The 22864-nt window shown below is 48.4% G+C and overlaps 2 protein-coding genes, 1 long non-coding RNA gene and 1 other non-coding gene across 4 annotated transcripts; 2 read left to right on the forward strand and 2 right to left on the reverse strand.

The window, feature by feature from the left end:
• Window positions 1-3596: 3596 nt before the first annotated feature.
• On the reverse strand, window positions 3597-3735 carry LOC112896065. Its single transcript, XR_003229354.1, has one exon. It is a non-coding gene; the product is annotated as a small nucleolar RNA Z247 (small nucleolar RNA).
• A 2304-nt stretch (window positions 3736-6039) lies between these two features.
• LOC112892379 lies at window positions 6040-8913 on the forward strand. Its single transcript, XM_025959560.1, has 3 exons — window positions 6040-7645; window positions 7730-7824; window positions 8359-8913. Exons 1-3 carry the CDS (start codon window positions 6040-6042, stop codon window positions 8434-8436), a joined length of 1779 nt encoding a protein of 592 aa, XP_025815345.1. The 3' UTR covers window positions 8437-8913.
• A 2042-nt stretch (window positions 8914-10955) lies between these two features.
• LOC112892919 lies at window positions 10956-16397 on the forward strand. Its single transcript, XR_003228722.1, has 2 exons — window positions 10956-11358; window positions 16193-16397. It is a non-coding gene; the product is annotated as an uncharacterized LOC112892919 (long non-coding RNA).
• Window positions 14059-15152, reverse strand: LOC112892918 (RING-H2 finger protein ATL39-like). Its single transcript, XM_025960018.1, has one exon. It carries the CDS (start codon window positions 14975-14977, stop codon window positions 14273-14275), a length of 705 nt encoding a protein of 234 aa, XP_025815803.1. The 5' UTR covers window positions 14978-15152; the 3' UTR covers window positions 14059-14272.
• Window positions 16398-22864: the final 6467 nt, after the last annotated feature.

Below are 22864 nucleotides of genomic sequence, written 5' to 3' on the forward strand. Positions count from 1 at the left end.
GAATTAATCTTACTTGCAGCTGCTTCTTGACCACACGTTCTCTGACAAAATGAAAATCGATTTCTATGTGCTTTGCTCGCGCATGAAAGACTGGATTAGCTGAAAGATACGTAGCTCCCAGGTTATCACAACATAGAATTGGCGGTTGCGCTAACTGAACTCCAAGCTCAACAAACAAAGACTCAAGCCAAATCAACTCAGCTGTCGCATTTGCCATTGCCTTATATTCTGCTTCTGTACTTGATCTTGAGACAGTAGCTTGCTTCCTAGCACTCCAAGAAATAAGATTTGACCCAAAGAATATCGCAAAACCACCTGTTGACTTTCTATCATCAACACTTCCAGCCCAATCAGCATCAGAGAAAGCACTTAATAACATTGAGCTTGACTTTTCAATTTTCAAACTAACATTCAAAGTATTTTGCAAATAGCGAAGAATTCTCTTCACAGCTGACCAATGTTCAGTGGTGGGTGCATGTAAGAACTGACACACCTTATTAACTGAATAAGCCAAGTCTGATCTGGTGAGAGTAAGATATTGCAATGCACCCACTATACTCCTATATCTTGTACTATCTTCTGGTCCCAACAATTCTCCCTCATGACTAGAGAGTTTTTCCGAAGTTGACAAGGGTGTTGGAGCAGTTTTGCATTTGATCATGCCAACACGAGACAATATTTCTTGAGCATAGTTTTCTTGAGATAGCAGCAGCTCTTGTTTGTCTCTTTGAACTTCGACGCCCAAGAAATAATGTAGATTGCCAAGATCCTTTAGTGCAAAATCCTTCCTTAGATCATGCAATAGAGCTATCACGGCTTCACTAGATGAACTTGTGACAATAATATCATCAACATATATGAGCATATAAATGACAATTCCTGATCTTTGATATATAAACAGAGAAGTATCTGACTTAGAAGCCTTAAAACCAAGATCAATAAGTTTAGAACTTAATCTTGCATACCAAGCCCTTGGAGCCTGCTTTAGCCCGTAGATAGCTTTATCAAGTCTGCAAACAAGATGTGGAGCATTGTCATCTTCAAAATCAGGTGGTTGTTTCATATAAACCTCCTCTTCCAGAACACCATGTAAGAACGCGTTCTGAACATCCAACTGTCTAAGGCACCATCCTCTAGAAATAGCAAGAGACAGAACTAGCCTAACTGTAGCAATTTTGACAACTGGACTAAAAGTATCCTCGTAATCAATGCCATAATGTTGTCTGAATCCCTTGGCTACTAGACGAGCTTTGTACCTGTCAACCGAGCCATCTGCCTTCTTCTTAATCTTATAGACCCATTTGCAGTCAATCAAATTGTTACCCTGTTTTGCTTCCACAAGATGCCATGTTTGATTTCTCTTCAACGCTGTATACTCTTCTTCCATGGCTTTCTTCCATCGAGGATCATCTAAAGCTTCTTGTAAATTTCCAGGCTCTCTTGTAGCACAGAAGTTTCCATACCTGATGGTCCCATCTGTAAATTTCTTGGGCTTAATAATCCCATGTTGCATCCTTGTGCGTCGGCGTGGAGGAGAAGGAGCTTCAACATTTGCTGATGGCACAGGTGATCCCGCAGACTGATTCTCTTCAACATTTGCTAATGGCACAGGTGATCCCACAGGCTGATCCTCTTCAACATTTGTTGGTCGAACCAGAGAGGACGAGATGGGTGCATGCGTGGGAGAATCCACTACCTCCCCCACACGCCACGCCGGGATTGGGTGAATGCGATACCGGAGCGGACACCACGTCAGGTGCAGCAACACCGCGATCGCTGCCAGATGGAACAACAGATGAATTCCCACCTCCTGGATTGATGCTGTCATCAATTTGTGCCGAGTTTTCAGCAGAATTTTCCTGTCCATCACAAGCACTATCACCAGGATCATTAGTAACATCAGCAGCACAACTTACACCCCGAAGCAAATGAGTAGGAAGAAGGATTATTTCTTTTTGAAGCTGAGCACCAGCATTGGGATGAACGTGAGCAAAAGGGAAAAATCCTTCATCAAAAACAACATCCCTAGATATGTATATGCGACCACTAGAGATGTCAAGGCACTTAAAGCCTTTGTGAATGGGACTGTAGCCTAGGAAAGCACAGCGGGTAGAGCGGAAAGCAAGTTTTCTAGAATTATATGGTCGCAAGTTGGGCCAACACGCACAACCAAAGATTCTTAGGGATGTGTAATCTGGTTTCTCTTGAAACAGACGTTCAGTGGGTGTTTCATAATCAATAACTTTGCTGGGAAGCAAGTTAATAAGATATGTGGCTGTGAGGAAAGCATGATCCCAATATTTTAGAGGCACAGAGGCATTGGCTAAAAGGGCAAGACCAATTTCAACAATGTGACGATGCTTCCGTTCAGCTGCACCGTTTTGTTGGTGAGCATGAGGGCAAGAAACCCTATGAGAGATTCCAATGCGCTGAAAGAAGGAATTTAATTTTTCATACTCTCCTCCCCAATCAGACTGCATGGATTTTATTTTCTTGTTAATTTTCCTTTCTACAAGTTGCTGGAAGTTTTGAAAAACTAAGAAGACATCAGATTTTTTCTTGAGTAGGTAGATCCAAGTGTATTTGCTGAAATCATCTATAAAACTCACATAATATGTATGTATGCCGACCAGCTGAGATAGGAGCAGGCCCCCATACGTCAGAATAGATTAGATCCAAAGGAGAATCAGAGGTACTATTTGAAATTGAATAAGAAAGTTGATGGCTCGTGGCCATTTGACAAGCATCACAAATAGACTCTGATTTCTTATTACTATCACACGGAAGACTATTCTGACTAAGAACTCTCTCTACAATAGGAAAAGCTGGATGACCAAGTCTACTATGCCATCTAGAGCTGGACGGCTCGTTGACTCCAAAAGCTTGTTTGCTGGGTACTCCTTTAGAAGGGTGTGGTCCTAGGGGATATAGGCCACCTCGAGATCTACCTTGATACAGGATTTTCTTCGTTCCCTGATCCTTAATAAGAAAGAAGTTGGGATGAAACTCTAGAAAGGCATCATTATCGCGTGCTAGCTTATGAACAGAAACAAGATTTTTGCTAGCACTAGGAACATGAAGAACATTATTTAGAAATAGATCTTTGCTAGGGGTATGTAAAGTTGTAGAGCCAATGTTATTAATTTTCATACCTGATCCATTGGCGGCATGGACTTGATCTCATCCGGTATACTTGTCGCGGATGGTTAATTTCTCCAACTCCGAAGTGACATGATCTGAAGCTCCACTATCAACGTACCAATTTGAGTCATAGCCGTATCCAATTGTAGCTGCCCCTGCTGTCTTCTGGTTTTGTTGATCATCATCATCATCATCATACCTATACCAGCATCTTGGGGCTTCATGTCCTTCCTTCTTGCATATCTGACACACCGGCTTGGTGTTGCGCCCTCCCTGTCTGGGAGCATTGTTGGAATTGGAGGTGTTGTTTCCACGGTTCTGGTTGTTGCGACCAGAATTGCCACGGCCACAACCACGATTGTTACCACGGCCGCGACCTCTGTTACCACGCCCTCGACCAGCCATGTTAGCCGAGGATTGGTACTGACCACTCTATTGGTACATCTCCAACCTCTGATCGTAGGAAAGTAGCTCGGAGTACAAATCACTCAGGGAGATTGATCCAACACGACCAAGAACTGAAGATACAAAGGGGTTATAATCAAAATCTAACCCAGTAAGAATGAAGTGTACCATCTCATCATCATCGATAGGCTTGCCGATGGTAGCAAGCTCGTCCTTGAAGGCACACATCTTGGTGAAGTATGTTGTAGTTGACATGCCACCCTTCTTGAGCGTGGCAAGCTGCACGCGCAGGTTCGTGACTCGAGCCTTGGAGTGTGCTGAAAACATTGTTGACAGCGCCTTCCATGCTTTTGCAGATGTAGTCACCGTAGCCACCGGTGCTAGTGCATCTTTGGTGAGAGAATTCAGCAGGTAGCTTAGTAGCTGCTGATCCTTGGCAATCCATGAGTCGTACTCAGGATTGCGGACGACTACCTGCTTGCCGTCCTTGTCAACCTGCTCGATGGTCTTTGGCGGCTCATGGTCTGAACCATCTACGATTCCCATGAGCTGAGCACCCCGTACTGCAGGAAGAAATTGCGCCTTCCATAGCAGATAGTTGTCCCGAGTTAACTTCTCTAAGACAGAGCCGAGTTGCGCCGGTGTTGGCGAAGCTGAAGATGACGACGCCATGGAGCACTTTGACAAGGTTATGGATGTTTTGTGGAAGAGGTTGCTCTGATACCATGTAAGATTGAAAGAAACGTGGTTGCCTATCCTGGCTAGCCACGGGTGCATATTTATATATGGCAATTGCCAATAGTTTTACAATGATACGGTAGCAGTTACAGATTCGGTTTGGCTCGTACAAAATCAATCTATGTCTATATCTAAAAGCTTAACAAATCGAGTATGATACAATCTACCACATCTAATTCCGAACATATCTGTTACAAAGACCAGATTATTCTAACATCACGCACATACTCAGACCTACAACTACACAACAACAAAAAAGATCATGACCCTACATCTAGGCTTTGCAGGTGATGGGCATGTCGTAATCCTATTATATTAGCACGCGCGAGAAGCAACAAGACTATTAATGTTAGCAAATTAACCTGGTGACAGACATGAGTTTGATTCCATGAATAGAACCCGCGCACGGCTGCTTGGCCCACTACCTCCACAAGCCACTAGAGGAGCACTATCTAGTTTTGTGCAAACTTTAATTACTTATGGGCGGATTCTTTTATATGTTTCTGTAAAAGCATGAAATCTTTATCGGAAAATAATTTACAGGCAGATTTGAAGTATTAGCCCACACCATTAGCACTTTCGTTTGGATACACTAGTGCTAAAGTTTAGCACTTTTATCCATTATCACTTGGATTCAAACCACCTTATTAGCACTTCCGTTTAGATACACTAGTGCTAAAGTTTAGCACCTACAAAAGCTTAGATGATGAAGGACGTTATATTTGTCACCAATCTCACGGAGAGATAGAACCACGTAGAATGCATCCACAACGGGAGAAAAAACGACAAAATATGACAACACGATTGGGGTGGGTTGCACTAGCGGTCAAATTAGCAAATATTGATCATACCCGTTATTGGAAACATTAATAGTAGTTCCGTTACTAAATATTAAAGGAGCCGCGCGGCGCAGCATAGAGTAATCGGGTTGGAATTAGTATAGTTGGTGAGAAAGTAGGTGGTGCTTAGAGTTCGGATTAGATCAATCGGGTCGTATGTGAAATAAGTCCATCTAATAGCGTAAAAATTCAAACACGGGCGGATAGCTAGGCCAATGTCATAGAATCTGCCTAGACTTAGAGCCTTAGAGGAGTATTGTTTAATTTTATAATGTCTTTTGCGAATAAGTGAATAGCATGTGAAAAAAGATTAGTGCGGATTTAATGAAGCATCACAATTCACAAGCTTTTATCAGTCATGTGGGACGAACGAGTGAAGGTGCAGTAAATTTTGGCTTGCAGCTCCCCACCTACTAGGCTACTACTAGTGCGCAGACTACTGATAGCGTGTGTAGAAAGCCATAGGTCCAGTCAACTTCTCTCCCGTCTCTTCGCTTCCCGGGTTCGTGCTACGTCTTCAGCATGTCAGAGGGAGCCTTTTTATTAACAGAGGCACGGCCGCTTTTACCAACATACGCTCACTGACATCCGGGCACCACCACCGGTGGTTCCCACGTGTCAGACCGCAGAAAAGCCCTGAAATCCGTATCCCTGGTACTCAACTCATTAATACTGTGACACTGACAGGTGGGCCGTGTATGGTGTTGGAGCCCACTTGCAGCGGAACAGGAGATCAGGAGCCGGGAACGGAGTGGCGGCCCTTCGCTTCTTCCCACCCCCCACCTCTTGTTCAAATCAATCAACTTCCCCTGAGCCTGCGGTTCGCAGTCCGCACCTCCTCCCCTTTGCGGAAAAAACCCTCTCCGGCCAGCCCAAACCCCCGCTTCCGCACCCAAACCTAGCACCAAGAAGCCCCATGCGGCTCCGCAGGCGCGCCGGCGAGGGCGGCGGGGACCCCGACTACGCGGCGGTGCTCGGCGCCGCGGGGCTCGGGGCCTTCGCGCGGCTCGCCCTCCCCGACCATCCGCCCGAGGAGCTCGGGCTCGCCGCCACCTACGACGGCGCGTCGGGCCGCATTTTGGTCTCCCTCCCCGGCGCCGCCGTCTCCGCTTCCCCCGCAGACCTCGCGTACGCCCTCGAGCTGCCGCCAGGCCCTGTTGGCCTCGCCGAGGGGTTGGATGGGGCCGTGTTCTCCGACGCCGAGGCAATCGCCGCCGTGAGTATGTTCGTCCGCGATCGCGTGATTCTGGGAGGCGGAGGGGACGGAGGGCCGGCGTCGGGGGAGGCCGCCGCGGCGCTGCGGTTGGTGGAGGAAGGCAAGGCGTACGAGGTGGACTGGGGCGGGCTGGTGTGGGCTCTGGTGACGGGGGAGGTGGTGGCCGGGACGCCGCGGCGGTACGCGCCGTACCTCCTGCATCTGATGGAGAACCAAAGGCCGGAGCTTTTCGCCGAGGTTGACGGGAGGTTGCCTCTTCGGAAGAGACGAAGAGGCCAGGAATTACAGCAATGCCAGTGGGATGATGTTGGGTTCCTTGCGTTGGATGAGGAGGAAGAAGATGCCTCCTTGGTTTATGGGGCGAGCCCGAACATTGGGGACTTGGAGGACATGCCGATCTTCAGTGAGGGCAAGAACGCTGCATTTGTTGGGGGAGAAGAGATCTATGCGCAGAGCCAAGGGGTTGCTGATCTTGGACCACGGAATTTCTTCTATTCCGATGTCAAGCTTTTGGGCCATAAGATGGAGTGTGACGACAGGCCAGGATGTTGTAACCGGAATTCTGCTAAGCAAGATGACTTGACCCCACAGCGGGTGATCTCTATGACCCAATATCAACCTGAATCAAAACCAAAACACAATATTGAAATTGAAGATGGAGATGACAGCAATGCCAATGTGTATGTTGGTCTGGATAACTCGTCTTATCTTCCCCAACTGCAAGAGGTGGGGGGCATCTGCAATTACCGAACACTTTCGCCATTCCAAGCCCGTATGCAACAAATCCAAGGTTATGTGCCTGCCATGGAGAATGCATACATGGATGTGGAAAAGGCCTGCAGGGACACTCGAGATGAAGCAGAGAGCATTAAGAGAATGGTGATGGGAAAAAGCCACTTAATTGCAGCTACTGTGAGTGATATACAAGATGAGTTTAGAGTGAGGAGCACTAGAATGTGCCAACTCGAAGCAAACATGAAACTGATGTGCCGCACTGTTCAACAATATGAAAAGTTACTTGAGAAGTCTTTGGCTGAATTTCAGGAGTATAGGAATAGGATAATGCGCGGGGAAGGTGTTGACTCATGTTCTGTGGTTCTTGGTGTCTCTGCTGGGCAGAATCGCGCATGGGTGCAACAAATGCATCATTATCTTTGCCAGAAGATTAGTAAGATTGATCAAACATGGTCTTTGAATTCTTCGAAGCTTCTGACAAAGATTACAGAAGTGGAGACAGGCATGGTGAAGCTCAGTCATGAAGTACAAAGACTAAATGATTCCAGATCAATACCAGACCTTAACAATGGCAAGCCCCAACTATGAATTATCAGTATCTGCATTTTAGGTAAATGCTAACGTTCATAACTCAACTCATGCATTCTATCTGCAGGCGTGGAAGACAGTGGTGAGGGTGAGGCATCCCTGAGCAAGACGGAGGACAGATCTTGTGCAAGTGAAGGATGTCATGTCAGCAATGCCACACAGGTTTACTCTTGAAGTTGATATGTTCATATTGATAATTGGCCCTTTGATGTGAAGTGCTAGATTTTTGTAGATAATAACTCTGTCTGCTAGATTTCTTAGGCTTTGGCAAGAGCAGAAGTGCCTGTCTTAATGAGCTATTCCTTGACAATGTTTGCCTCGTTACTTCTTTGCTTTTTGTGTAATCTGTTAATCCTGTTTACGGCCAGCAAAGCCTTTTGGGAAAATTGGAGCAATGTGGCTTAGTTGAGGCAATGACAATGGATGTACTGAAGGAGCACTAAATCTGATAATATATTTGACCATTCATGATTTAGACAGTTCTTGATTTGTTTTGCTTAGGCGGCATGTATTTTCCATTACTTCGATATTCACTATATAATTACTTGGTCTAGTTTAGTTAATAAATAGACCCCTATGTTTCTGCATCCAATGTATGGATTTTTTTGGCTACCTTACTATTATGAAGCTTCATCGTGATTTTTCAATTTTTTTACACTTTGGCGTAACATGATATCACATGGTATTGTGGTCCAGGCAGGAAAGCAGCTTGTTGAATTGGTAGCAAACTCTGATCAAAGAAATGACACCGGGGAGAGCATGGATCTCAATTGAGTTCAACGCTGAAGCATGCTATGACGGTGCAGCCTCCCAGAGCACAAGCTAGGCAAAAAAAAAAGTTATCTGCTTGCATTTTGGTTGAACGCTTGGTCGTGTGCACCTTAGTATCATGCGAAAGTGCTGATCAGATTGCACCAGTGTTTTGTCATGTGAACCTTAGATAGTGGTATAATTATACAAGGTTATCCTAACTTATTAGTGCGTAAGAATGGTTTAACCAGTGGCATGGGTGGTGCTGCGGTTTGGACAATAGCTAGAAGTTTCTGCATCATGCTATCTACCTTATTAGTTCTGTTGAGTATTGGCAAACAATGTGTCCTGGCATTGCCAGCAACATAGGTGCATCCTACTTGACCATCTGAATGAAAGCAGAAATGTTTGTATTCAAGGTAGTAGATTGGTTTAGTTCAAGCATTCTTTGTGATGGGATTTGGGATTGGAGCTTGAAGTTGTTTCTGGTTCATAATTTTTTCTAGCTCAGGCTTTTCAGGGATATAAGTTGTTTTGGTTTGCCCTGAAATAAGGGAGGCTGGGAAGGAGCCAGCAGTTGGGACTTGGGACTTGGGAGTGATCATATAACTAGAAATGTTCCTAAATCATGTTGGTGATTGACGAATTCAGTTTGATGGCTTATTATTTTAGTCTTGACGTCTGGAACACATGGCGTGGATTTTTCTTTGGCACAAACATGAGAAATGTTCTACTTTCACTTTGCAGGTTCTGTTTTCAGGAGCTCTTGCTGGAGCTTGAGTGATGTATTTTTTTTTTTTTGGAAATGGGACATTCTTCGGTCTCTGCAACCGCACACAACCGAGATAGAGCTGGCTCCAGAGCAGTCTTGCGATTCCAGGCTTTGTCCATTGTTCTTTTAGATGTGGATTTGGGCCCGCAGTTTTGGGTATTCTGGTGCTTGGTTGCCTGCTTGTTGGATTTGGGCCAGCGATTCTGGGTATTGTTCTTTGTATTGTCTTTTGATCTATTCTTGCAATGTCTCAAAAGTCAAAACCTGACTTCTGTTGTTTTACCCGTGGTCACTGTCCACACTCGCTCACAGTTTAGCAGCAGTTTGTATGATAAGAATGGCAGCGATCTAGTCATGGCAGAAAGAAGACACTGCCACCATCAGATCCGTTCAGCTAAAGTTATTTGACGACATGTTTCCTCTTCCACTCGGTGTCACACGTCATTCATAGTTTCATACTGTTTTAACTAACTGGATGCTGAAACCTCGAGCGTACTCCTGTTGGGGTCAGCAGGCAGAAGTCAAGTGTTGGGCGCAATTGGTGTCCACTGTCCAGCCGCGGACGCGTTTGGGTCTGAATGGCTTCCATAGTTCCATCTTCCGTGAAGCTGGCTGCTGGTATGGATCATGAAGAAGCACCAGAAGATTGCAGCCTGGAAAGCCAAATGTTTGCTGACAAAAGATGCCGGAGTTGCAGAGGTTCAGAACATTCAGAAATCAGAACGGTGAGTAGTAGACTAGTCGTTGAAGCTTATCTGGGCCTCGTGTGTGATGACGAGTCACGCATGTGCCGTGTCATGGGCTTGAGCTAGCCCAGCGTAACGCGCTCTGAACTCGGTAATTGAACATCGATGAAGAATGGAGCCAAAGCCTGAACTCTTCTCAATGTTCTCCCCCCTCTCACGGGCTCCATCCGTGTTCTTCCTCCCCAGCCCTACAAATTATCTGCTTATCTACCAAGATCCCTTCCAAATCTTAGCTAGCTGATTCATAGCACTCAGATGGGCCCAACAACATGGACGTGAATCTGAATGGCCTGGGGAGCGTGGCCCTCATCACGGCAGCTGGCATCATCACTTTCACTTCCCCCCTGCTTGCCTTCCGTTGACGCAGAGCATGTCCGCGGGAGCAGCAGCACGGCACCGAAGAAAACCAAAACGAACGACGCCACCCGTCCATGTCATGAATAATGATTCATCCCTCCGGGCAGCGAGCGCGAGGTTACGATCAGCGCCGGTGGCGCTGTCGGAGACAGAACGCAAAAACCGGAGCCGTGGCGGCGGCCAGCCGACGGCGGGTTCGCGGCTGGGCTCGGCGGCGAGCGGCCGCCGCACGCCGGGTCGTGCGCGAGACCATGGGCCAGCCTGCTACAGCTACTGCTAGGCGGTTTCGGTGACACGAACGGGTGCGTTCCGATACGACCCCGACCGACTCGGCGCAAGCTGATCCCGGTCGGCTGTCCGATGGATTCGCCTCGCCGTTTTGCGCGGGGTCGCCGGCTCGCGGAGTCCGACGAGCACGACGCCGCGGGTGGGCGATCGCGCTGAAAGTCCCGTCCAGATACGTGCGGTCTTGTGATGTGACTAATCGTCGTCACGTCGGTCTCTGGGCCAGCTCCTCTTTCGCCACCGGTCGGTCTCGTGCTCCCTTTTGCCACTCCCAGCTCGTGCGAGCTCCTTGTCGTTTTACCTAGTAGAGAATCGGGACCATGAAACAAGTTGGGCGAGCCCAAAGCATATCGAGTACTCCTACATACTAGTTGGATTAGATCTCTCCGTGGATTACGGATAAAATATCTTTGTGTGCTCGGAAATAGCTACTCCAGCGGATAAAGCCTGCATCTTTGCTGTGCTGTTTTTGTGTAGAAATATCTTGAGCATCTAGCTTTTCTTTGCGCTTTGATGCTGCTACCAATTTGCATTACCATTTGCAGCAGAAGTTTCTACATACAGAGCTCCATTTACATGCTCTGAAACCTGCTTTTTCATGTGCATCAGTGCACGGAAGACGCACCCGATCAGCGCAGGATCTGTTGATGTGGCACGGTGGCACCTGGCCGACTCGGTGAGACCTGATGAGCACATCTATCTGTTCGACTCCAGCCCTGGTTTCAGATAACCCTACTTGTTCAGAGCAAGACGACATGCTGCCTTGCCTTTTTAAGCTGCTTTCAGGTACTGCTCTCTCTTCTTCCTTTTTTCGGTTCGCGGTGCTCATTTGATTCTCCGTCTCTCATAAGGACATTCTTTTATCGATTCTCTGTCTCTCTTAAGGAGAGCCTTTACCCCTCTCTCTCCATCCGTAAAAGGAAGAGTCGTGATCACCCGGGGGAAGAAAAAAAAAAGCTATGGCCTAAATGCAGGCATGGTTCCAGCAGATGCAGCGAGGGTTATCCGCAATCTGATTTCCAGTAGTTCACGCTACCTGCAGCCTACAGGCTACTAGTACCAGTCCTGAACTCTCTGATGTGATGTCGTTATCCCCCGCCTTATCCGGACTAGCCTGCCTGCTAACCTAAGGTTTGTATAGTTTTATACTAGTAGAGTAGAGTGGCGGTAGTATTAATCATGCGAAGCATGAAGCTGGTGAGGATTTTCTAGGCTTTATCCTTGTATAATCTTCGAGGGCCGAATCGATTCATGCTAATCCAGAGCGCTTAGTGCCATCGACCGGCCCAAATTGAAGCATCGGAGCACAAACAACTTTTCATGTTCGGCAAGGTTCCATGCCCTAAATTAAAGGCCTAAAGCTTGTTTGCTTACTAAACCGCTCGTCATTAGATATCACGGCGCGAGCTCGACATGTTTATCTTGCTCTGCCCCCAGACGCGGATCGGAGATGCCTCGTTTCTCTAATCTCTATACTAGATCACCACATTCAAAATTGGTCACTGGAGGCTGCACTACCCCATCCCCATATGGAACTCGAGCCGAACTGCTCGCGCGAATGGGATGCTCGCCGGCCGGTCCCGTCCAAGTCCAACTACCCACCTACCCGCCGTGGGCTAGTCTAGTGTAGCCGACGGCCGGCCGGCCGGCCGACTGGAATCCCGTTCCCGTCGATCTCTTTTCCTCCCCGGCGATCCAACCGAATTTTCCTGGCCCGGTACGGCGACGTCACCGGCGACTTTCCAAGTCACCGGCCGCAACTTTCGTGTTGGAACGCGCGGCTTTTGCGTCGGACGGGCACTCCCGGCTGCCTGCTTTTCCGCCAGCAGATGCAAAGACTTCGGCGGGAGCAAGTGCGCGGAGAACCAGCGGGTCGGGAGTCCTTTGGGCGACGGCGACGGCGACGGGCGCGACGTCGCGCTGGAGGCTGCTGACCCCCTCCCCGTCTGGTGGTGTTGACTCGTGTGGACACCTCCTCGCTCCGAGCATGCTCCTCCTATGTGAAACCAGCACTTGTAGTGGGATCGCTCACTCCGCGTGCGAATACTATATGGGAACGGGAGAGGGAGTGCGTGGCTGCGGAAAAGAAGAGGAATTGACGCGAGGGTCAAACCTGCGCATTTTTCGTAGCTTCCCGCGCGCGAGTGGTGCTTCTAGAGTAGACCAAGCAGCTTATCCGGAATGCGGCATCATGTTCATCCACTGTTGTTTTCTTTAATCTCTGCATGTAAAAATTGACAGCACTGCTTTATGGGGCGAGTAAGGGCCGTTGTATGTGACCATCATCGTCACGTGCAATTTGCACCTTTTCCTTTAATTGAAAAAACATTTGGTGAGATGCGTCGATTGTAGGTTCGGAAAATGTAGGAAGTGCAGTCATGGTCATGCACAATGCTGCCAACCTGCAAAAGGCGACCTTAAATCTGTCCGGGATCTGAACCATTTGTCTACTCAACAAACGTGAAGCATGTTTGTAGTCTGAGTTGTGTTAAATGATTTTTTAAGTTGTTGTTGCACATCTCCAACAGGATCACGCAAAATTGTTAGTTGCAAAAAAATAGCTGTCCAGTACATAAACCTTTAATTTTGAGGCCCATAGAAAGTAGGTGCTCCCTGGATTTGTTTTTATAATTTGACAATGTAAAATTAATCTTTGACTATAAATTTATCATATACTTTTGTACTAATAGTTACAAAATCATAATCACATGAAGCTGATGCTATCACGTTTGTAGCACATGACTCATATTACTTGATCAACGTACGTTGGTAAAAAAAACTTGAACAGTCAAACTGCGCCTTATATATAAAAATGAAAAGGGAGAGTAATTTCTGTCCACATCAGAGTTTTTTGCGGCATTGTAAAAGAAAAGGGTAAAGTCATGCAAAAAAATGTGATCCTGAACCATCGGTTTACTCAACAAACGCGAAGTGTGTTTGTAGTTGAGTTGTGTTAAATGAATTTTAAGTTGTCACACCTCTAGGTTAGGATCACACGAAAATGTTACTTTAAAGCAGGCCCCACAGAAAGTAGGTAGTTTTTTTATAAACAAAATCAACACTGTAAAGGAAAAATAGATAAAGTCGTGCAAACAAAAAAAGTGACGTTCTTTACCTAAAAACCTCGAGAGGGCCATAATAGAGTGAAGTTTGAGGGGCAACATCAAGCAACAAAAAGACAAATGTACCAATTGGTGGAGTGAGACAGTGAGAGTAGGGAAGACGAAAGCGGAGAAAGAATGTGTTTTTCATACGTTCTAGACACATCTTAATGCCTATATACCGTAGGATCTACGTATAGGCGTCAATCCATGTTGTAAGATATGAAAGTCCTCTAAAGACACATATGCCTAATAGGAACCACTTTGCCTATAAAAAGTTTCAGCTTAGCTTTATCCACTCGCCTTGTTTACGGGCACAAGAGTAAACTGCAAGCTTCATCCACTGCGGCTAAGCATCGATACCTGAGTTAAAGAGTGGATAAAGTGGAGAATTAAAGATCTTGTTCACATTGGAATAAAACTGCAGAGATTTGGAAGCATGACACTTCTTTCCAAATGAGCCCTTACATTCATTAAAAAAAAATAAGGAGCCCACACACTTCTCTTAGTACTTCTCCACTCACGCAAGTGCGGGATGTACAAATGATGAGGAAAATTACCAGATTAAAAAGGTATTTTTCTTGAAAAAATAAAATAGATTAATTATTCACAGCCTGCAGCTGACGTTCCAAATCGTCTAGCTCCCCGGCTTCGGCATGGACGGCGCTCTGCGGCCTCCGCGGCGCCGGCCTCTCCCTGCTCAGCATCTTCATCAGCGACGCGCAGGCGCTGATCCCCCGCTCCGGGGTCGAGCTGCAGCTGCCCGCCTCCTCCTTCACGGCGTCCTGCAGCTTCTCCTGCACCAGCCGAGCCGCGCCCTCCTCCTCCTGCGGCGGCTCCACCTCGGCGCGGCAGACCGGGCACGAGGAGCTCGACGCGAGCCACGTGTCGACGCAGGGGACGTGGAACACGTGGGCGCAGGCGGGCAGCGCCCTCACGACCTCCCCTTCCTGCACGGCGCCGAGGCAGATGGCGCACTCGGTGCAGGCGCCCGGCTCGCCCGCCTTCCCGTACACCGCGGTCGGCAGCGCCGCGATGGCCGCGGGGTCCAGCCCGCCCTTCGGGGCCGCGGCCGGCGCCGTCGTCGGCAGCACGGCCGCCGCGCGGCGCCGGTTCCGGCGGCGGATGTGGCAGACGTAGAGGTGCAGGAAGAGGGCGAGGCCGAGCACGGACACGAAAGCCGCGACGGCCGTGGTGATGAGCCGCACGTTGTGGGCCCCCATCCCCGCCGGAGGGGTCCGGGCGCCGCTGCCGAACCACGCGGACCCCGGGTCGCTCGCCTTCATCGTCGTCGTCGTCGACATGGCCGCTGGCTGCTCCGGGACAGACACGGCGTGCGTGCGCTCCTGCTCGCTACTCCTCGGCGTGTCGCGGACTCGCGGGTCGGCGCCAAGTTTGTGCTGCTTGGTTGGTGGTGAGTGAGATCGCTGGGATGGCGCGGGAGTGGGGGTTTGGTGGGCGTGGTTAGCAGCACCCCCGCTCCTGGTCTTATAAGGTTAGGGGTCCGCGCCTGCGCCTGCGCGAGCCGCTAATGATTCGCGACGGGTTTTGCTTAGTGGCTTGCTTAGGCGCGCATAGGTCTCGGACGTGGCCGGCTGGGGCCCGGCGCGGGCCCTGGGCGGTGCGGTGGTGGTGGTGGGGCAGCTGCGGCGCGGGCCCGGCCGAGTGCTCCATTCGAATGTCTGTCACGTCATGTGCTGTGTGCGTGGGGCAAAGCCGAGGCACGCTCGGTGCGGGTATTTGAAACTTCGACGTGGCCATTGGCGTCGCGCCCTTTTCTTTTTCCCCCCCTCCACCTCCGACGAGACGTGACGCGCCGGACGGGAGCGCGATTCGAATCGCGGCCGGACACGTAGGCCCGCCACCACGAATAGAACTTGCTTAGCCTCGGAGGTAAAGGGTAAAGGTTCGGTCCGGGAGCCACCGGGCGGAGCGCAGCTCCGCCGTCGCTTCGCCGACGGAGGCAGGGGGCGGGGAGCAGTTAACCGCTTGACGCTGATGCGGTGGTCGTCCAGCGATCCTGGCCGCGGAGCTGGCAGCGGCGCCGCCTTCGGCCAGGCCGGCTGCGCCGCGGGCAGACAGTGATGGGAGGGGAGTCTCTGCGAATACCTGCGCTGCTTGGTGACGAGCCGTGACACCCGGCAGCCGGCTGGTCGGCTATTGAAGCCTCGGCGTCGTGCCAGTGGTTGCTCGCCGTCGGAGATGCTGACCGGAGTAACTACAGTGCGAACCGCCGGTGGTCGCTTGTCATCTGTTCTGGACTCCTCGTCGGCCCATCCCCAGCTTTCTCGGCCGACAAGGACAGTGGCCTTACCCGATCCGTTTCGCGTCGTTGCGTGTCAAGAAATCATCAAGTTCTTGCCTTCGTGGAATCGGGCAGCACAGATGATAACCACTCAAGGAATGCGCCGTTCACCTCCCGAAGAGTTCACTGTTTTCTCTCTCTGTTCTTTTTTGACGGCCCCTGTTGTCTTTATCGTCTTCTTTTTTTTTTTGAAAACATATGCTCTTGTTTCCAGGATTGGGAACGGCCGTACCGTAGTAGGTTGACCGTACCAAGGCGTACGTACATAACGAATCTACCAATAGTATCCCAGCCATGTACGGTGTTCATGTAAGGGTTGTTTGGATCTACGCACTAATTTTTAGTAGGATTGTTGGATCTACGGACTAATTTTTAGTAGGGTTATTTGGATCTAGTGATTAATTTTTATTCCCGGATCACATCGAATGTTTGATGCTATCGGAGGATTTCTCCAGCAGGGTGGCGGAGTGCACCCGCCTAATCCTAGTTTATTACGATGAGTTTGGGGAAGTCAAAGAATGCTAGATCAAGATGCGTATGAACTCGGAAAGCACACAAGGGTTTAGAGTAGTTTCAGACCGTCGGAGCGTAAAACCCTATGTCCACTGTGTGTTGTATTGCTTGTGAGTGTGTGAAACTTGTGTGTTGGTGGAACCTCAGAAAGCTTGGGTTCTAACGTGCGCGCTCTACCTTTTATAGGCTCAAGAGGAGCGCGTACACTGAGCGGGGTCCCGATAGGTGGACCCTGCGACATATTAAATAACGTACACATTGGAGCCTTAAATGCCATAGATTCGGAAATCTTTCTCTTCGGCCCCCATGCGTATCCTCTACCAAGGTATGGTCATGTGCCGTCTCGCTGGCACAGGGTCTGCTGTCAGTGATATACGTAGTGGGAGACGTGCTGTCACTATAGCGTCAGTTCCCGCTGACAGGTGAAGGGGCTATGTTGACCTGCCGTGCTGTAGGCTCCGCGCACTGTAGCAGCGCACGCCGCGGCCCTCGTGCAGCAGGTCATAATAACCTTTGCTCACGCGCGTGGCGCTGTGATGTGACTAGACGCCGCTCGCCCGCGCACGCGGTGTGGTGATGTGACGCGCCGCCTCGATAACTTGGGGGCTTACCGTGATGTCAGCGTACCTGCCCAACGTATCAGTGGGTAGCCCATGCCCTGTCTCGGGCATGCGCACCCCCAACGACCCGAATTTAATGCGGTACTTGGACTGACTTCCCGCAGAAGGCTGGCTGCCACCGGACACGTGGCGATGTTGGTTTAGCAGCTGCTTCCCTAGGGGCACGTGGCGGCACCGGACCTCTTCCCCGGTGGGAAGGGAGGTTCGGGCCGCACTGGCTGGCACAAGGTCGCAGGCCCCCTATGGGTCCGGCTTCCACACGTAGGGGTCCAAGACCACCTGCGGTGGTCCAGGCCCGCAGTAGCCGTTCCTGAGTACCTTGTCCTCGTGGGTACGTGGTGGCACCGGACCTGCTAGAGCGCGGGGTGAGGTCCGGAGACCGTGACCCCAGCTGTCAGGCCCGGACCGTACACCCCATCACCCAAAGGCTTAGTGCGAGGTTACGGATAACCTCGCGCCCCTCGGGTTGGACACCCTAGCAGGAGGTACCCCTGTTTGTATGTACTCATAGATGCTAATTGCATAAATGGAGACTAATTCACGAGATGAATTTATTAAGCCTAATTAATCTATCATTAGCGTATGTTTACTATAGTACAACATTGTCAAATTATGGACTAATTAGGTTTAATAGATTAGTTTTAGTAGATTCGTCTCGTGAATTAATCTCCATTTATGCAACTAATTTTATTATTATTTTATATTTAATAGTTTTAATTGGTTCATTGTTCTCTCTGTGTGTGTTTTGTTTTACGGCCCCTGTTGTCTTTATCGTCTTTTTTTTGGAAAACATATGCTCTTGTTTCCAGGATTGGGTACGGCCGTACTGTAGTAGGTAGACCGTAACAAGGCGTACGTACATATCGAATCTACCAGTGGTATCCCAGCCATGTACGGTGTCTCAGTCCCACTGGTGCCAACTCCATCCATCCAGAGATTCCAGAGCAGTCGCTGATCTGCTTCAGGCTTCAGAGTCTGAACTTTCGGATTCTATCACTTTCGGCGAAAGACCCAACGCCGAATTTTATTTTGCCACTCTCTCCTCCATCCCAGTTCTGCTGGCAGGCCCAGGTCCAAACCTGCATGCAGTCATCACGCCTTGGTTCGGCCTGCACCCCTTTTTTTCCCCCCCACCACTACTCCGTACTAGGCCAGTTCTTCCCCTGGAAAAGATACTGGGCTAGATTACGGGTCGCGAAGGAAGTGCTGCTCTGCTTCAGGCTTCAGAATCTGAAGGGAATGTTTTACACTATCTATCACTTTGGGCAAAAGACCCAAATCAAATTTTATTCGAGCCTTTTTTAAAAAAGGGCTAAACAATTAAATTCGAAAAAAGGGTGCCGATTCGGAAGATTTCAGAAAATGGATACCTCCCGCCCGTTGATCGGGCGGGAGGCGTGGGGCTGGGGACCTCCTGCCCGTTGGTGGGCGGAAGGTACCAAAACTTTTTCCAGACCCCTCCCGAGGGTCTCTTCGCGAATAAGAAACTTTTTTTACAAATAAATTTTTTTTCTTATTTGCGAAGAGGACCCTGAGGCATCCCGCCCGCCCAACGGGCGGGAGATTCCCTCGATTTTTGGTTTATTTTTGGTTTTTGATGGTATGGTTTTTGATGGTTTTGATGGAATTTATGATTTACAACTTATTTTTTGATGGTTTTGATCGAATTTATGTTTTACAAACTTTTTAACGGAATTTATGTTTTACAAACTATTTAAAATTCATACTTTTTTCAAGTATAAGATTTGCAAAGTAGAATCTAAATATTACATTTTGCAAAGTAGAATCCAAATATTACGATAGTACGATACATCAAGCCATTAAAAATAAAATAGTATAATAAAGAAAATAGTTTAAATATAGAAATGCCAAGTCACAGTTACAATTACAAACACACATAATAATCTGTTAAAAGTCAATACGACAAATATTACAAATACACATAATGGTCTGTTAAAATTGCAAATACACATCCAGGTCTGATACAAACTCAACGCGGCAAATTTTACACATGAGCAAACAACGTTCAAATAAAATTACAACTAAACGATGCCTAATGTCGTAGTAACACTCGATCGGCGATGCCTCCCACTCCTTGATGCAATCGGAGGTCTTCCATCTGTAGCATCACCTGTAGGGCCAGCTTCAGCAGAACTAGGCCCAGCATCATTGTTCGGACAATGTTTATACGTGTGTCCACTCTGGTTACATGCACTGTAGCGCTGTATCCTCGTACGGAGCTATGACTCATCCATGTCATTATGACTACGCCGTGTCTGATGGCGCCCTCTCTTAACCCGAGCTGTTCTCGGGTCTGGAATATATATCACAGGATTCGCTGCCTCAGTGAACGATCCAACCATATAGAACCCATAGATCTCATACTGCCAGGTGCTGGCAATTATCTCCTTCCTAAAGTAATGGGAAATATATATATATATATATATATATATATATATATATATATATATATATATATATATATATATATATATATATCGACAGGATGTCCAATATCCGCACAAGCAGCCATTACATGAGAACAAGGTATGTGCAGCAACTTTGGATTCATGCATTAGCAACAACAAGTTCCATCAAACTTGAGGATGCACTCTTTTACAGGAGTTTGACGTCTCATGCCATGTCGTGCTCTGTCTTTGGGAGCTACCTCAAACTTAAGCTCCTATGTACCACATTGCCGTACGTGGTGTAGCTGGACGTTAACTGCCTTCTTAGTCATATAATCTATCACCATTCTCCCAAAATATCTGTCAGGATCTTGCATGTATGCCTGATTTTTAGTGAACCGATCCCTAAAGTAATCGGTACACCCGCGGACGATGAATTCAACAATTGCAACCAATGGAAGCCCACGAACACCTCGCATCACCCAATCGTAAACCTCGACGAAGTTGGTGGTCATTATGCCGTACCTTGCACCATCGGTATCATAGAGCAACGCCCACTTCTCCTTCGGTTCATTCTCAATCTATTCGGAAAAAGTTTTCACCGCTGACCCAGACTTTCTGCGAGTACGTGCAGTATCTGTTGGCAAAGGACACAAAGCCTCTGCTTCGTCCTGTGCGGTTCTGGTTTTTGCTGCATCCTCGCTTCTTTTCTTCCCGGACAGTTCATCAAGTTTCTGCCACTGCTTGTTAAATTTTTGTTGATTTGTTTCCTTACATAGCCTCAATGTTTGGCTCCTCAACTTCTTCATCAACATTTTTATCCCCCGGAGCAGTTTCAATATTTATCAAAGGGTTCTGGTGCACACTGACAAGGAGTACCAGTGGCCATTGCCAATGACTTGCATTTTGCAGATAAGTTAACCAGTCCTCGTTGCTTGCAAGTGGCATCAGCTCCCAGATCAAAGCGTGAGTGGTATGATTTATGACGCACTGAACACTCACATGTGTGTCTCCTGATTAATCCTTAATCCCCTCATTAACCAGTTGCATGGGGATTCAAATATCCTCTCGTGCGGTCCGGTAATTCCTCTAACCGCACAGTTGAATTCACTTAAATCTACCACATTCGGCCCATAAATCACATTTCCTTCTCCGTAATATATACTAAAAATACCCTTCTCGAAAGACATATCTGTCAATCATTAATAAACTAGTTATACTACATATTAATACACAACGACCCTAAGTTTCAGCGATTCCCAGATTATATTTTCCAGATTCTAAACTATTCAGAATATAAATTATACTAAAAACAATTAAAAATACTAAAAACTATTTAAAATATTACTACCCTAAGAAATATTTCCTAGATTATAGTTATTTTGAAGTAATTATACAACTAGAATGAGAATATATCTCCAAACCGACGTGTGAACAGGGTTTCGCCGCTTCCTCTTCTCTCTTCCTCTCCTCCCTTCCTCTCCTCCCTTTCTTTTTTTCCTGATTTTTGCTGAATAAAATGGAAATTTAGGGGCAGGTGGGGGGCTTAGGGGCAGGTGGGGGGCTTATATAGTGGGGGGACCTCCCGCCCGCCCAACAGGCGCGATGCCCCTCGGCACCACCTCCCGCCCGTTGGGCGGGCGGGACGCCCCCGCAGCCGCGTCAGGGACCTCTTCACGAATAAGAAAAATTTCTTATTCGCGAAGAGGCTCTCGGGAGGGGTCTGAAAATGGTTTTGGAACCTCCCGCCCGCTGGATGGGCGGGAGGTCCCCGGCGCCATCGGGCGGGAGGTACCCATTTTTCGAATTTTTGTCAATCGGCACCCTTTTTCAAATTTTATTTTTTAAAACCTCTTTTTTAAAAAAACTCTGCTGCTGGCTGGCCCAGGTCTAACCCTGCTTGCAAGTAATCAATTACGCTTGATTCAGCCTGCACCTTTTTTTTTCCGCCACTAGTCCGTACTAGGCCAGGTCTTCCTCTGAAAATAGAGATACTGGGCTAGATTGGGGTCGCGAAGGAAGTACTGGGCCCGCCTGTAACTGGGCCGGGCGTGCACGGTGGGTGCCAATGCCACTTCGCTTTTGACGGGAGATTCCAAGCACCCCACGATCGGTGACGGGCCCTATTTCGGCGCCGCGCATCACTTGTCAGTGGTCACCCGGCTTTGGCGCGAGAAGCATCCGTCGGCATCAACGTGCGCGGCGGCGCAAGCTGGTAGTGCCAGCCACTGGGCGCGGCGCAAAGCGGGAGATGCCGAGCACTCTCGCGCTCCCTGATAAGCAGCCTGCCGAATCACCAAAAGAGCAGACGCCTACGTCGGCCGAGCTGGAGATGGTCGATGCGGGTCATTCCTTGGAGGCCCGGAACCCGACCAGGAACCTCGACGAGGGTTCGTCGATACTCGATAGCCCTCACCCCGGCCGGTCGAAAGCGCCACCAGGTTGTCATCTCGGCGGGCGCTGTGCTCATCGCGAGGGGGGGCAAAAAGCTGGGGACGGAGACGTCGACGTGCTCGGCCTCGGCATGGGCACGCGTACGGCACGCTGCGCGGACGGCAGGACGGCGGGCTTTAAAGCGATTCGGCGGACGAGATGCCGCCATTGCGATCGGAGGGAGAGGCGGAGGCCTTTCCGGGCGGGAGCACGCACCACTGCCCCTGCATCAGCCTAACGAACTCATAAGCATGCGTGTGCAAACCATTTGAATAGTGAGTCTTAGTGATTTACGACACAACGGTTTGAGATCCCTCGGATGAAATCTCATAAATGCATTAAGATGACAAGGTAAACTTTTTTAGATAAAGGAAAAGGCCCGGCGCTGTTGCGTTTGTCAATGCGTAGAATAGAACCGTAGTTGCTTATCATTAGTGCATCATCAAAGTGTATGATATCGGAATGGGGAAAACAAGATAAAACAAAAGACTACACGCCGCATTAGACATATATAGGTTGGTTGTACCTGGAAATGCACAAATTACTTCCGATCCCTACAACTGTACGCAATCAAGCTGACACTTCACTAACCTCTCCCTCTGCACGGTGTCCGTACACACACTTATTTTTATTCGTATGTAAGCTACCTTATGTTGCATTGGCGAATCACACCGAACGCAGAAGCAGCTGTTTTGACGGTGAATTTGCTAATGATATCATTGGAGCGAGGTAAATACCGGTTTACGCATGTACTAGCTCGCGAAAGCTTTTTAAGGGGTGATTGCATGTAGAATTGGTGACACCGCATTTCCGGCCATTTCCATTTCCATTATTATATTCATAGAGTGAGAGAATTTCACAAACTAACTAGAGTAGGGGACTAACTTAATTTTCATTAATATTAACCCATTC

This window comes from Panicum hallii, chromosome 5 (genome assembly GCF_002211085.1).
Source record: "Panicum hallii strain FIL2 chromosome 5, PHallii_v3.1, whole genome shotgun sequence".
NCBI classification, from domain to species: Eukaryota; Viridiplantae; Streptophyta; class Magnoliopsida; order Poales; family Poaceae; genus Panicum; species Panicum hallii.